General features: G+C 16.4%; 4 protein-coding genes across 4 annotated transcripts, besides 25 other annotated features; 2 read left to right on the top strand and 2 right to left on the bottom strand. All coding sequences in view use genetic code 6, as the record gives it.

Moving 5' to 3' along the window:
* Positions 1 to 956: 956 nt before the first annotated feature.
* Positions 957 to 1,011: a microsatellite.
* Positions 977 to 1,031: a microsatellite.
* Positions 997 to 1,065: a microsatellite.
* Positions 1,066 to 2,038: 973 nt separating this feature from the next.
* Positions 2,039 to 2,098: a microsatellite.
* Positions 2,047 to 2,125: a microsatellite.
* A 2,360-nt stretch (positions 2,126 to 4,485) lies between these two features.
* Positions 4,486 to 4,541: a microsatellite.
* Positions 4,542 to 5,727: 1,186 nt separating this feature from the next.
* On the bottom strand, positions 5,728 to 7,125 carry IMG5_135130 (hypothetical protein). The gene is made up of 2 exons (XM_004031855.1): positions 6,197 to 7,125; positions 5,728 to 6,150 (listed from the first exon to the last, which is right to left on the bottom strand). Exons 1-2 carry the CDS (start codon positions 6,966 to 6,968, stop codon positions 5,831 to 5,833), a joined length of 1,092 nt encoding a protein of 363 aa, XP_004031903.1. The 5' UTR covers positions 6,969 to 7,125; the 3' UTR covers positions 5,728 to 5,830.
* Positions 5,751 to 5,802: a microsatellite.
* Positions 5,751 to 5,827: a microsatellite.
* Positions 5,786 to 5,839: a microsatellite.
* Positions 7,126 to 7,239: 114 nt separating the features above from the next.
* Positions 7,240 to 7,327: a microsatellite.
* Positions 7,243 to 7,335: a microsatellite.
* Positions 7,248 to 7,325: a microsatellite.
* Positions 7,287 to 7,401: a microsatellite.
* Positions 7,375 to 7,420: a microsatellite.
* An 8-nt stretch (positions 7,421 to 7,428) lies between these two features.
* Positions 7,429 to 7,467: a microsatellite.
* Positions 7,444 to 7,473: a microsatellite.
* Positions 7,457 to 7,512: a microsatellite.
* An 801-nt stretch (positions 7,513 to 8,313) lies between these two features.
* IMG5_135120 (hypothetical protein) lies at positions 8,314 to 8,496 on the top strand (the record flags this gene model as incomplete). Its single annotated transcript, XM_004031854.1, has 1 exon — positions 8,314 to 8,496. The coding sequence occupies one exon, from the start codon at positions 8,314 to 8,316 to the stop codon at positions 8,494 to 8,496; it is 183 nt and encodes a 60-aa protein (XP_004031902.1).
* Positions 8,497 to 9,318: 822 nt separating this feature from the next.
* IMG5_135110 (hypothetical protein) lies at positions 9,319 to 10,662 on the top strand (the record flags this gene model as incomplete). The annotated part of the gene is made up of 7 exons (XM_004031853.1): positions 9,319 to 9,346; positions 9,395 to 9,531; positions 9,582 to 9,848; positions 9,896 to 9,966; positions 10,036 to 10,336; positions 10,394 to 10,474; positions 10,528 to 10,662. 7 exons carry the CDS (start codon positions 9,319 to 9,321, stop codon positions 10,660 to 10,662), a joined length of 1,020 nt encoding a protein of 339 aa, XP_004031901.1.
* Positions 10,663 to 10,711: 49 nt separating this feature from the next.
* Positions 10,712 to 10,774: a microsatellite.
* A 74-nt stretch (positions 10,775 to 10,848) lies between these two features.
* Positions 10,849 to 10,899: a microsatellite.
* Positions 10,900 to 11,973: 1,074 nt separating this feature from the next.
* Positions 11,974 to 12,005: a microsatellite.
* Positions 12,006 to 12,519: 514 nt separating this feature from the next.
* Positions 12,520 to 12,580: a microsatellite.
* Positions 12,520 to 12,594: a microsatellite.
* Positions 12,595 to 13,065: 471 nt separating this feature from the next.
* On the bottom strand, positions 13,066 to 14,619 carry IMG5_135100 (hypothetical protein; the record flags this gene model as incomplete). Its single annotated transcript, XM_004031852.1, has 3 exons — positions 13,066 to 13,083; positions 13,973 to 14,356; positions 14,602 to 14,619. 3 exons carry the CDS (start codon positions 14,617 to 14,619, stop codon positions 13,066 to 13,068), a joined length of 420 nt encoding a protein of 139 aa, XP_004031900.1.
* Positions 13,343 to 13,382: a microsatellite.
* Positions 13,615 to 13,688: a microsatellite.
* Positions 13,631 to 14,260: a microsatellite.
* Positions 14,620 to 16,171: the final 1,552 nt, after the last annotated feature.

Genomic DNA, 16,171 nt, shown 5'->3' with positions numbered 1-16,171 from the left:
TTAAAGTACATTTTATAGGTTTTCAATTTTATTTTATTATTAAATTAATGTTTTTTATTATATTTCTTCTAAGTTATCTATAATTTGTATTTTTTCGATTTTTTTATCTTTCAATTCTTTTTCGTTTTTTTATAATTTCATTTTTAGATTTTACTATTATAAATTTTTTTATTATATTTCTTCTTATAATTAATTTAATTTTGAAATGTTTTCTTGTTTTAACAATTTACTTTCCTAGTTCATTTTTTGCTTTTTGTTTCAACTGTTTATATTTATTATTATAATTATTTTATGTTATTTTTTAATTTTTAAATAATCATTTATTGTTTCTAATAATCTTTTTTTTCTTTTCTCTCCTTTTATATTTTTAAACTTTAAAAAACATATATCACAAACTCTTTAATCATTAACTCTTTTACTAGAACAAGGGCCACATACTGAGTTTGCACATAAAAGGCAATTATAGGACTTTTCACTCATTATTTTAAATGTAATATTACATACAAAACAATTTGTACTTTTTTTAAAATTTTCTTCTTTTTGGAATTAAAATCTCCTATCAATTTTCAAATTGTCAGGTTCATTTTAAATATTTTTTTCTTTTTAAATTTTTTAGATATTATCTTTTTTTTCATCTTGCTTTGTTAATGTAAATGTTTTATCCTCATCTTTTGTTTAAATTGTAATAAATTCAGATTTTACTTCTAATGAATTAGGTAAATTTACTTTGTTATTTGACATTTCGTTGCTTGCTGGATAAGACATAGTATTAATATACTTTTATTTTTTTTATATTTATAAACTTTTATTAATTAATTATTATTTTATTTAGGAATATATTTAAATAAATACATTTAAAAAAAAGAAAAAAAAATTAATAAAATAAAATTTATATTATTAAAAATAAAATTAGTAAATTAAAAATCATAAATATATATTAGAAAAACATTCATATAAATAAAAATTTTTAAAAAGAAAAATAATATAAATTTATATAAAATAAAATAATATTTTTTAAAAAAAATAATATTAAAAAGAAATATAATATTTTTAATAAAAAAAATAAAAAAATTAACATAAAATAAAGCAATAAAATTAATTAAATTTTTAAATTTTTATAGGAAATTTTTTGTAAACTAAAATATATATAATAATAAAATAAAAATATATATTTTTCAATAATTTTCTTTTTAAAAATAATACTATTATTTGCTTTGATTACTAAATATTATTAATTAATCTATTTATTTACTTAATTTATCTATTTATTATTTGCTAAATTAATATGAACACTTTTCTTAATAGATATAACTTTATTATTTGTCTTACAAATCACAAGATTTTTTAATATTAATTTATTATAAATTATCTTGAATTTTTTAAAAGTTCAAATTATCTTTTTTAATTATTTGAGATTCTCGATAAGAATGTTTACTTAACTCTTCTGAATTATTTTTTTATATAAATAAATTATTCTAAGGAATAACTTGATTACAATTTCGCTTTGCTAAATTTTTTGATTATACTTAAGATTTTTATGGTTTTTCATTAAATTCTTTATTTTAATATTTACTGAGTTTTTTTTATAATTATCTCCACTCAATTTCTAAATTATCTTCATTAATCGTATAATTCTTTTAATATTTTCTACTAGTTCCTAATAATAATAAATCAATATCTTTATAATTTTTCATCAAATTTTTATTTAAACCTCCACTATATTCCAATCTATTTGCCTTTTAATTTAATAAATTAATTTCATGCTCTAATTAACTTTTTTATTATTATAATTTTTTAATTGTTAATATTGATTAAATTTAAGTCTATGTATCTTCAGGAACATATATACTTTCATTCTTTAATTAATCTTACTAATTATATTAATTATTATATTTCATACTACTATCGATTAATTCTTATTAAATAATACTTCTTATTTAAGAATGAGTTTCTTATTATAATTATTAATTATTCTTTTGACTTTAAATTATTTTTTAATATTATTGCTGTTATTATTATTGTTGTAAATTTTCTTAAAATTATTATTATTATTATTATTATTATTATTATTATTATTATTATTATTATTATTATTATTTTTGATATTAATTTTATGATGATTATTAATAAGTTTGTTTCTCTTATGTTTTGCTAAATAATATTTCTTTATATTTTTAGTATTATTTTTTATTCATAAAGCTTATTGACTTTTTTAATTCTGATAAGTTTTTTTTAAATGAATTATTTTTCTAAAAAATTGTAATATTTTTTTAATATTTTAAAAATATAAATATAAGTTAATTATTTTTAAAAAGTACCTCTTCAAGTTTTGATATTTTTTTATTGTATAAATTTAAGGACATATTTTTAAATTATATTTTTAATTTTTAAAATTAGTTTTATTTTTGATTATATTATTAATTAAATAAACATTTAATAAAAAAAAATATTTTTTATTTTTTTAAAAATTTACAATAATTAAAAAAAAAATTTTTTAATTTATTTGATAGAAAAAAAAATATATTATTATATTAGTTGAAACAAAACATTATTATAAATAATATAAGTACAATTAGATTTATTATCATTTTCTTAAAAAAAAATATTTTATTTATATAAAAAACAAAACTTATTTTTATCTTTATCTTTTAATTAAATAAATATATTAAAATAACTAATTAATAGAGATTAGGAAATAAATATTTTTAAAAAATGCTAGAAATAGTTTAAATTGATGATTTTTTTGATGATTTAGATAAAAATTAAAAAGTATAATTAAAAGTACCTTTATATAAGAATAATAAATAATACATTAATGAATTAGAAAATAATGTTAACTATTTTATGAACTAATTAGGAAATTCATTTGATTAATAGTAAATTGAAGTATACATGCCTAGATATGTAAAGTAAGATTTAGCTAAAAAAAAAATAGATCTAAAATACATTAGGAAAAAAAATTATAACAATTAGAAGAATTAAAAAGGGAAGAAAGAGTTTTTGGTAAAGCCCAATTTCAATTTGCGAATTCTTTAAAAAGTATTCATTAGATAGAAAAATCTAATTATTTAGAAGTTAAAAATAATATTTATCTAAAAAAAAAATGAATAAATATAAAAAAAATTATAAAAAAAAGTAAAAGTAAGGAAAATAATCATAAGAGTTTATAAAATATATTGAAACTGAATAATATAAGAATTATAAATATAAATATAAACCCTATGTTAAAACTTAATATGAATAATTTATCCAAAATAGACTAGCAACAGGCATACATTTTAATAAAAGAGTAAAAAAAACTAACTTATTAAATATAATAAACCAGTATATAGGAAAACAGTATAAACTTAAGAGATACACAAAACCTAAACTAATATAGTAAAATAAGTCAAAATTACATAAATTTATCCCCATAAATAAATTAAAATTAATTTCATGAAAAAAATTAGCTTTTTAATTTGGAAAAATCAAAAACCTTAACTAAATAAATTAGCGCTTTTAAAAATATGAATTTAATGGATAATAAATAGAAGTTTAGTAGAACTTAATAATTTTAGAAAGTATTTAAATATACTTAAACAGGGATTACTAGACATAGTTAATAAATTTAAAATAGTTAATTTACAGAAGAAGATATTATAGTTTCAAACAACAATATTAGAATTAATGATATTTTGAACAATATGAAGTTCAAAAATAATTGTTCTTTTGGTATATAAAAAATACCGAATAATCTTATATTGTAAGTTTTCGTTTAATTATGTAAACTTTCTTAAGATGCACTTATTTATTAGGCTGATTTTTTAAAATAAATTAAATTGAATTTAAAAAAGAAGGAGAAAAAATTCAGATCGAGCTTTAGAAATTAAAAAATTAAAAAGTAAAAATCGTTGTTTTATTTGTAATTATTACATTTTTTTTAGATTAAAAAGATGATAACTTTATAATTTTTAAAGTTTTTAAAAATCATTATATAGATATTTTAAGTAAAAATAAATAAGAAATAATGACTAGAATATTGCTCACAATTGGTATTAACCCGCATGAAGACTTTTCCTAAATATTTTGGCCTTAATTTTATTTATTTAATAAAATCGTTATTGATTAAAATTATAACCCCATAGAAACTATAAATTTTATTATAAGAGTAATTTTTTTTAAAAAAATTGTATTTTATTATAAATTTAAAATGCAAAACATACTTAGTTTTATAGTATAACTGAATAAATATCTATGAAATAAAATGAATTTATAGCAATTACTAGATTTATTTGTAGCAAATTTGACGAAACTTTAAAATAAAAGGGAAGAGTATTAATATTTGATTTACTAGAATAAAACTTTATAGCATTAAGATTTATATAATAAGATAATGATCATGTTAATTTATAAGAATTAAGAAAATTATTATTAAATCATAAACTAAATTATTAAACTTTTTTGTAACTTATAATATTAAATATATGAAAATTTATAAATATAATGTAATATAAAAAAATAAGTTATTATAATTTAAAAAAATATTTCTTAAAATCTTAAAACTAATTATAATATTTATTTTTTAAAAAATAGATTTATAAATCAATATATTTCAATTCTTTTAATTATTCGTTTATATTTTGTTTATGCATTAATTTGTATCATATTTTTAAAATCTATTATGTACTTTTTGTTTTAAATATATATTTATATTTAATTCAAGCTTTTATTTTTTAAATATTCTTAGTAATTCTCTTCCAATTTATTAGTATGATTTTAATCATAAAACTAATATCCTTCTTCATTGGATAAATAAGTCCAAGTTATTTTTTACTTTTATATATTATTTTATCCTATCCTTTAAATCGGTCGCTAAAATCTTGTTTTTGTATTTATCTGTAAAAATTTATTAAAATCTATTATATAATTTATATTTCCTAATTTTATGTTTGTAATTTATTTCTATTCTATTTAATCTTGTATATAAATTTAATAAAAGTGTTCAAGTTGTTATTATAATTCGTCTGAGTACTATTAAAATTATTAATCGTTATTTAAAAAATACCATTAGAAAGAAAAATCCTGGTTTTCTTACATTTTTATATTACTTCTTTAGCTTTTATATATTTAATTAATTTAGTTTTCTATTATAAATTAATTGAAATCATATATTAAAAAATAAAAAATTTGCTTATATAGATTTATAAAAATATTTGGAACAGAAATTTTTATATAAATGTAATATAAAACTTAAGATTATTATATTAAATTATTGATAAAAATAGAAACAATAATTCAATAAAAATAAAGCTAGTAATATTTTTTTTATTATAAATATTTTAATAATGAAATTATAAATATTATATCACTTCTAAACTTATTTACTTATTTAGATTTAATAAAATTATTATAGAAACTTTTAATTAATATTAAAATTTATAATAAAAGAATAATTATATTATTTTGGGTATTAATAATGTTATTATTGATTAATGGAATAAAACTTTAAAATTGTATGATATAATTGTATTAAAATTATAAAACATAGTAGACTTAATATTTGATAAAAAACTATTAAACTATTAAAACATGGTTTTAAAATTATATTTTTTTTTCTTCGAATATTTTTAAAGTATTATAATTTTTAATAAATATAATTAAAATTTTATTATAAGCGAAAATTATCTTATTCTAAATAAAAAATAAATGACAATCTATTTAATTTAAAAATAAGGTATTAACAATAAATTAAAACATAAGTAATTTGTTTTTAAAAAATAAAGAAAAAAAAAATAAAAAATAAAAAATAAAAAAAAAATAATATCCAAATTTAATATAAAAAAAAAATTATTCAATTTTATTCATTTTAAATAACTGCAGCAGCTCCCATACCAGATCCAATACACATAGAAACAACACCATATTTTGCTTTTTATCTTTTCAATTCAGGAATTAGAGTAGCAATTTATCTAGCTCCTGTGCATCCTAAAGGATGGCCTAATGCAATAGCACCTCCTTTAGGATTAACTTTTTTCATATCTAATCCTAATTTTTAACAACAATATAAAGCTTAACTTGCGAAAGCTTCATTAATTTCATAAATATCGATATCAGTAGTTTTTAATCCGGCTTTTTTCAAAGCTTCAGGAATAGCGAAGGCAGGGCCAACACCTAAAAATATAATAAAATAATTAATAAATATAATTTTTATAAATACCCATAATTTCAGGAGGAACTCCAGAAACAGAATAAGTAACAAATTTAGCAAGAATTGGTAAACCTAATTTTTATGCGACTGATCTTCTTGCTAAAAGTACACCAGCTGCACCTTCAGTTACTTAAGAGGCATTACCAGCAGTTGTAGACCCATCTTTCTTAAATGCAGGTTTTAGTTTTTATAAACTTTAGACTGTTGTTTCTTTTCTTATACCATCATCTTTATTAACAACAACTTATTTTTCGTTTCCGTCTTTATCTTTAACTGTGACTGTAAATGAAACTATTTCGGAGTCAAAAAGACCTTGTTCTTAGGCAAAAGCGGCTTTACGGTGAGAATCAACAGCCAATTTATCTTAATCTAGTTTAGAAACATTGTATTTTTCGGCAACATTTTCAGAAGTAACACCCATAGGAATCAGACAATTTCTTGCTTATTCATGTTCAAAGACTGCATCTGATAGTTTTTCAGGATCTACACTTTTATTCATGTCGTACATAGACATATTTTCTACTCCAGCGCCTATACCAATATCAATAGAACCTAATTTAATCTTAGATGCAATTATAGCACATGCTTCTAAACCAGAACTACATAATCTGTTTATAGCAACAACCGATGTAGTATAAGGAAATCCGGCTAAAAAAGATGCGATTCTTGCTTAAAATTCACCAGAACCAATTTATAACACATTTCCAACAGTAATATCTTCAACTAAAGAAGGATTTAAATTTGTTCTTCTTAATAAATCCTCAAAAACGGGTTTTAACATTAATTCAGGAGCTGTATCTTTTAATAAACCTCTATTAGCTTTAGTTAATGGAGTTCTGACAGCAGCACAAATAACGACGTCGTCTGGAGATTATTAATTAGATACCTAATTAACTTATAATTAATTATTATAAAAGATAATCTTTACATTTTTATATAAAATAAAAAATAAAAAAAAAATTTGATTTTTTGTATATTTTTTTTTAAAAAAGTAAATATATTTTTTATATTAAGAAATTTAACTTATTTATTAAGTATTAATATGGTAAAAATATATTATTTTATTTATTTATAAATTCATTTTTATATTAATTAATTAATTTATTTATTTATTTATTTAATTATTTATTTATTTATTAAAATATTTAAATTTTTTTATTTTTTTCATATTTTTAATAATTTCATTATTATTTAAAATATAAATTTTATTTATTATATAAATCTTATATTTAACTCATATCTTTAATAATATTTTATTTATTTAATTATTTTTTATTTATATTATTATAATTTTTAACATTTATTATATATATATTTTTACTTTAAATTTTTTATTTTTTTTTCATATAAAAAAGCTATTATTTTAATACTATATAATTTTATAAAACTAAAATCTATCTTAATATAAAATTATAAAAAATAATATAATATTTAATTTAAAAATGAATTAATAAAATTTTGAACATAATCATAATTATTAAGAATTTAATGACTAAAATATATAAAATATACCCTTAAATGATAAAGATGCTAATATAATTGATGATTTAGATAATGCATTGAATGGATTTGATAATGAATAATTAAATGTTACTCATGATGAAAAAAGTTTATAAGGTTAAAAATTATATATTTTTATAATATATTTATAAAAATTAAATGAAGATGACTAAGATATAGATCCATAATTACAAAAAGAATATGATGACTTTTTAAAAAATATTTAAACAGGAAATCCATAATAAGGTTTAGATTAATTAGGTAAAATGATGTAAAATTTAATGAGTGATATCGGATAACAATCAACTTAAACTAATAATTAATAAGAATAATCAAATAGTAATTAAGGCAATACTTAATTTAATCCAAATAATATAGGCGATATGTTTAGTAATTTTGAAAATAATCCGTAATTTGATGAATTAGCAAATCATTTATTATAAGAATTTATGGACAAAGATGTTTTAGAAGAACCTTTGATTGATTCATAAGCTAAATACGCAGAATTTTTAAAAGATAATAAAGATAAAATAAGTCAAGAAGAATATAATAGATATGAAAAATAAGCAAAATGTATAAACTAAATTCTTGAAATTGTAAAAAATGAGCCAAATAATAAAGATAAAATGATTGAAAAATTCGAAGAAATGCAAGAATATGGTCAACCTCCTGCCCCTTTACTTAATGCTTTTGGAGGTGAAAGTCCTTTTAATCTTTTTACATAATAGTCAAATTCATAATAAAATTCTAATAGCAATAATAATAATAATATTGGTGGTAATCCTTAAGATGCTTGTAATATTTTTTGATATTTTTAAGTGAATATTATTAAAATTAAATAGAATATATTTAATTAATATGACATTTTTTTTATTTTTATTTTTATAACTAATATCAAATATATTTATATTTTTTTTATATTTGTGTCTTTAATTAATATTCTGATTTTAATTTTTAAATCTTTTATTGTTTAAAATATTATAAAAATTTTAGTAAATTCTTTTTTTTTAAAAAAAAGAAATTTATAAATATTTATTTTTGAAAAATAGTATATATTTGAAATTATTAATAAATGTCTTTAATTAATTAATAATAATTAATTAAAAAGTATAATAAAAATAATGATTTATTTTTTCTTAACCTTTATTTTAATTATAATATAATAAGATATTTTTAATTATGCAATCAATATTATTTTTTAAAAAAATGTTTTTTTTTTTATCTTTTAATATTAAAATTGTTTTTATAAATTATATATAGAATTAAGATTTAAAAAAAAAAAAAAAAAAATAGTCAAATATTTACTAAAATAATATTTATAAGATATATAAATATAAAAAAATATATAATATAAATGAAAAACACTTTTATACTATTTTTAATTTTACTATTTATTATCAATTCTTTATAATCAGTATAAACTATAAAAAAAATAAAGACGATTGTAGTAGTAGATAGTTCTACATATTAACATACCCATTCAACTTTTTTTAATGATTTAAGAAGTGAATATTTTTTATATTTATATTAAATCATAAAAATATAAAGAAAATGGATATGAGTTAGATTTTAGAGCAATCAATTCTCCATTAATAAAATTAATGACATATGGAGAATACAATTATGATAAAATGATTATAATAGCAACTTAACCAATGGGTTTTAAATATAAAAATTCTTATTATTAATATATATATATAATAACAGATGGAAAAGGTTTAACTAAAAATAAAATAATTGATTTTTTCGATTCTGGAAGAAATGTTTTTATTGCGTCTGATATAGACGCATCTAAAACTATAAGATAGATTTTTAATGAATTCGGAGTAGATTTAGATAGCATAGTTAAAAAGATATATTTATTATATAAAATTATTAATCTAAATAAAAATAGGGTTCTAGTGTTTTAGATCATTTTAATTATGCAGATTAAATTGATAATAATTAAATATTTTCGAATAATATAATTAATTAACCTGTTATTTGTCCTTAATTAAAATATCCTATTTTATATAAAGGATCAGGTATTTCTATGGCTCCTTATGAAATGAATCAAGTTTATGGAATATTAAGAGCAGAAGATACTACTTATTCATATAATTATGAAAAAAGTGAAACAGAAAATACTGGAAATCACATTATTTTAGTTGCAGGAGTTTAAGTAATAAATAAAAAAAATTAAATTAAAAAATAAAAAATATAAAAAAGGGAAGAAATAATGCAAGAGCTATTTTAACTGGATCAATAGAATTATTTAGTAATGAATTTTACAAATAAGAGTACTTTTATTTATATTTAATTTAGATATTTATTTTTTTAATTGAAATTTATATAAAAAAAAAATATAGAAAATTTTCAAATAGAGAATTTATGTAAAATATAATGTTATGGAATTTCGGAGAAACTGGTATATTAAAAGTAGGAAAAATAAATAATACTTTAGATGGATAATCTTAAAAAGTTACTGAATATAGAGTAGGAGATAAATGCGAATATTCAATTGAAATATTTATGTGGAATAGATTAACAAATACTTGGAATCCTTACGTTACAGATGATCTTACAGTCGAATTTATTATGTTGGATCCTTATGTTAGAATGCCTTTGAAAAATGTTTAAAATACAGCACTTTATAAAGCAAAATTTTAAGTATGAAAATAAAATTCATTTTTTTTTATTAATAAAATTATTATTTTACAAAATTAGGTTCCTGAAAAACATGGTGTATTCAAATTTAATATAAAATATGAAAAACCTGGATTTAATTTTATTTACGAAGCAACAAAAGTAAATATAAAATATATATATTTTTAATTTTAATTTCTTTATAATATTATAAGGTTACTGTTAGACCTTTTAAACATAATGAATATCCAAGATATTTAGAATAGGCTTATCCTTATTATATAAGCACTTGGGCTACTATTATTGGGTTTTGCGTTTTAGTTTTTTATTTCTTGTTTCATAAAGATTGATTTTTATATATAAAAATATATATTTAATTACAATAATTAAAATTTATTGAAAAAAATACATTTATTTATATTATTTTAAAATAATATATATTTTTTATTAATTTAAATAAAAATACTTATATATATATATATTATTTTTAATAATCAATATGTAAATTATTAATAATTAAATAAATATAAGAAGTCAAAAAAAATTTTTAAAAATAAATAAATAAAAAAATATTTAAAAATAAATATGATTTTATAAAAAAGACTTAGGTAAAGTTTTGACAATTTCTTTAATAAAAATTCCGAGTAAAAATAAGAACAATAATAAGAATAATAATAAATAAAAATTGAGCAAAATATATAATAGTAATAAACTAGAAGAGATAATTTGCGTATTTCAAATATATTAAAAGGTTACAAATAGCAATAAGAAACTGAAAAATATTTAGATGAAACAATTATTTTAGTAAACCTGCAAAAATAGGATTATCAATAATAAGTTTCTAAATTAAAAGAAAAGCATTTAGAAAAAGAAATATAATAAGCATTTGCTTATTAAGAAAAATTAGAATAAGAAAATTAATCCTAAAAAGAAATTTCCTATTTAATAAATTAATTTTTAAAATAAGACGAAATAGGCAATGATGTTGAAAATATTGCATAAAATAGTAATATAATTTTTTATTTTTTTTTAAAAAAAATATGTTTTCGAATATGATTTTTTTTATACATATATATTAGATTATTATTTATTATCCGGAAATAACTTGAATTTAATAAGAAAATTATAATATCCAACAAATATTTAATAATATTACCAAGACAATAAAGATAAAGCTCTATTTATTCAAAAAGTAACATGATTTAAAAATTAAAATTAATAAAACATATTACAAAAACTAATTTATTTATAAAATATTATATAAATAAATAAATTATAAAAGGGCTTTATTGAAGAATTAAATTTAATATGGATCTCTATCGATGAATAGTTGTTTCTTTGGAATTTTTATTAATAAAAAGACGAATAATCATAGGCTTTTTAATTTACTTTAGAAGATAAGATTACACATTTATGTTATGGATAACCAAAGAACATAATATTTTAATAAAATGGTATTAAAGATATATTAGCAATATCATTTAGAACAGAAATTCGTTTAAAATATATATATTTTAATTAAAAAAATTAAATAATAATCGATGATATAAATTTAAATGCATTCACAAATCATGAATTTATAAATACGATGTAGTTTAGTAGTAAAGGAGATTTATATGTAGGAGGAAATACAGGAATTATAAAGAAAATTGATTTTAATTTATAAAAAATAAATATAAAAAAAAATATAAAATTTAGATAATATTGGAATTACTTAGTTAAAAATTAAGAAGTTGTTTAATTAAATATTGATAATTCTAGAAATTTATTATATTCCCTTGTAAGTATAGACAATAGAAAAAGTATTTTTAAAGGCGAAAATTTTTTTTTCGGAAAAAAAAAAGATATTTCTTAAAGAATTGATATATATGATATTTAGAATGATAATGTGAATTTCTTAGGAAGCTTATCAGATGATGAATATTATTAAATATTAAAAAAATAGGAATAAAATTATTTAGATAATAATCTTTAAAATTTTCTGGTTGTTTCTTTCTAATGCTTTGAAGAATAAGAAAGTAAAAATATTCATTTTATGACTATTTTAAAAAATGGTATAAGAAATTATTTTGAAATTAACATTTTGAATAGTAATAAAATTTAATTTAAAATTAAATTCACTAAAGGTTTAAATGAATTTTATTAATAGTATTATAAATAGGAAAACATGCTTTTATTTTCAAATGTAATAATAATAAATATTATTCATATATATATATATATATATATATATATTTATATATATATATATATATATATTATAATATAATAATTATTTAATAACTTAAATATTTTTTAAAAAATTATACAGGAACTTATTTTTAATTATAAGTAGAATTTATAAATAAGTGAAGTTTAGAATGCTTTTCTTTCCAAAAATAATATTTTTGTTTCTAAATAATATGAGAATAAAAGTTAATTTTTATATATTTCAACTTGTGAAACTATTAAAGATAGTTAAAAAGAAGATTTTTTCTAAAGCGATTAAATGTTTTAAGGATATGTTTCTAATTAATAAATATCTTCCGAAAGTATATCTGAAATAGATTTTTGCGTATCTAAATATTTACTAGCTTTTTAATTAAAAGAAGAGTTATTATTATAAAAAGAACAAAGACAATTATTATATAATGAATATTAATCTAATAATTAAAAATATGGCGAATTATAATATAAGTATTTGAGTGATTTGTAAAAGTAGTGTTATTTATAACCTTAACATTTTGTGTTTTTAACAAATTAGGAATTAATTATCAGTTATAAATAACGGCCTATTGATATTTTATATTAGATATTAGCCATAATTCCTGAAAATATAATTATAGAAGTAAATTCATAGAATAATTTTTAAGCATCTTTTTTATTTTTTGAATAATTTATAATAAATTATGGATTAACAGAAACTTTTGCAATTTTTTCTTAGATATTATGTAATGGAGAATAAAAGTACTATGTAAAAAAAAAGCAATATATATATAGGAAAATTATTTTATTTTATTTTATTTATTTAGTGGTCCTTGTAAGTTCATTAAAATTTATAAGAATAATATGAAAATTATTTGAATAATATAGAATCTTTTTAAAAATAATAAAACAAAATAAATTAACAATAATCTACATCTAAAAATAATTAAATTATATATAAAAAAAAAAAAATTTAATTAAATGAAACAAAGATTATGGAAATAGATGGTAAAATTTTAAAAAAAGCTTAATTTTTTTATTAGAAATATGGTTCTATATAAATTGATGAGTAAAAAAAATTGTTTCCTTAATAAAGGAAAAAAATAAATATATAACACTAATATTAATATTAAAAATAATAATAATAATAATAATAATAATAATAATAATAATAATAATAATAATAAGAATAGTAAGATTAATAGTAACAGTAATATTAATAGTAAGAGTAAGAGTAAGAATAATAATAAGAATAAGAGTAAGAGTAATAGTAAGAGTAAGAATAATAGTAAAAATAATAGTAATATTAATAGCAATAGTAAAATTAATAGTAATAGTTAGAGTAAAAGTAATATTTAGAGTATGAGTAATAGTAATAATAATAATTTGAGTAAGAGCAAGAGTAATAGTAATTTTAATAGTAATAGCATTATTTATAGTAATAGTAATATTAATAGTAATAGCTATATTAATAACAATATTAATAGTAAGAGCAATATTAATATTAATAGTAATAGTAATAGTAATAGTTATAGTAATAGTAATAGTAATAGTAATAGTAATAGTAATAGTAATAGTAATAGTAATAGTAATAGTAATAGTAATAGTAATAGTAATAGTAATAGTAATAGTAATAGTAATAGTAATAGTAATAGTAATAGTAATAGTAATAGTAATAGTAATAGTAATAGTAATAGTAATAGTAATAGTAATAGTAATAGTAATAGTAATAGTAATAGTAATAGTAATAGTAATAGTAATAGTTAAATATTTTTGATAATAATTATGGCTTATATAAAAGATAAAAACTAAATGCTAAAATAGAAGGAATGCTTTTATATCTATCAAGATTAATAAGGCCTATATGGAATCGAGAATTGCTAAATAAAAGTTCTCCAAAAAATGATAATAATTATGCTTTTTGGCTTTTGAGTAATGAAGAAATGGATATTTTAGTTAATAGAATTTCTTAATTTAAATTTTGGGTTTAAAATAATAGTTTTTCAGAAGATTAATAATGTTTATAATTAGAAAAAAAAATTGTTTTTTTTACTGAAAAAATTATATAAGTTTTAAAATTGTTAGTTTTTGTGCAAAATAATTACATTGAGAATTTTTCTCATTTTTTGCTGGATTTTACATTCAGAAGATTTTTCGAAAATAAAGATTGCAGTAAAAATATTAAGGAATATATATTTGAAATTATTAAATAAAATAAAAATTTTTAGAATAATAATTACTACTTATAAAATTTCCCATCTATTTTTACCTTAGAGGATTTAAATTTGAATTTAAATGAAAAAATTTATGCTAATTTAAAGGAAAATAATAAAATCGAAATCGATTAACTTTCTTAAGCCAATAATGTTATAATTGATAATGTTTCATAAATTTCATGTTAATATGCTGATAAGATTTATTAATTTTATGAAAAACTCGATGCACTTAATTTTTTTGCAGAATTTATTCTTGAATATTTTAAGTTTAATCAAAAAGCAATTGATTTTATATAAAATAAAAGTAATAAATAAAGTACTTAGTAATCTTTCATTTAATTATTTATTGTATAAAGAGAATTTGCTATTTAAAAACTTTGTGAAATTATAGAAAATAATATAAATAAAAATTTTAAACTAGTTTAAGATATAGTTTTAAAATGTTAAAAATATGATTTTATAATTGTAATTTTTTTTTTTTTTTTTAAAAAAAAAAAATATAATATAATAAAACAGTTACATGCTTAGATAATTTTATTACTTTTTAGATTAAAATAAAAATAATTAATTTTAGAATTAAAAAGTTAACATACTTTATCTATTTTGTAAAAATATTAGTTTACAAGTTTACTTTGCCTAAAAATTTTATACGAGTATTTTGAAATTAATAAAGATTATAAATAAACATATCAATTAGCTTATAAAATTTCAAACTTTAAGAACTAATAAGAGGATATATTAAATTTAAATGAAAGAATTACTTATACTGAATTAGGATTATTTAATTTAGATTAAATTTTAAAAGATGATCGTAAAATTAATTTACTTTATATAAATATTTAAATTAATTTTTTATTTTTTCTATAAGTTTTAAATCAATAGGAAAAACAATAGCTTAATTATGATTATTCTATTTTATAGAAACAAATAAAATTTTTAAAAATATAAAACAATATTTATTTGAATCTACTTGTTTTGAAAAATAAAAACCTTAATGATAAAAACTTAAAAAAACAATTTATTTAATATTAAGATGATTTTGAGTAATAATATTTGAATAGGCTTTATTTTGAAAGAATTACTGAACAAAATTTAATTGATTATTTTATAAAACCATTAAACTTAATTGAATATGATTTAATATTAATGGATTTAAACAAAATATTTATTAAAAAATAAAGACTTGCGTAAATATATCAAAGTATGATAGAAAGAATAAGTAGAGATAATGCATTAGAAAAATATTAATGGCCTAAAAATATTCAAAATAAAGTAAGAATAAATATATTTTTAAATTTATTTTATTAAAAATTATTTACTTGATAAAATAGCTTATTTATCTTTATGAATAATTAAATGATAAAGAAAATTATTTTGATTGTAAATTAATAATAATGTTTTGTGAAACTATTAATGTTAATATTTATTAATAAAGAAAATATATTTTAAAAGAATTTAA

This window comes from Ichthyophthirius multifiliis, assembly GCF_000220395.1.
Source record: "Ichthyophthirius multifiliis unplaced genomic scaffold scaff_1120509251052, whole genome shotgun sequence".
Classification (NCBI taxonomy): Eukaryota; Ciliophora; class Oligohymenophorea; order Hymenostomatida; genus Ichthyophthirius; species Ichthyophthirius multifiliis.
This window is presented reverse-complemented; position numbering and strand designations above follow the sequence as displayed.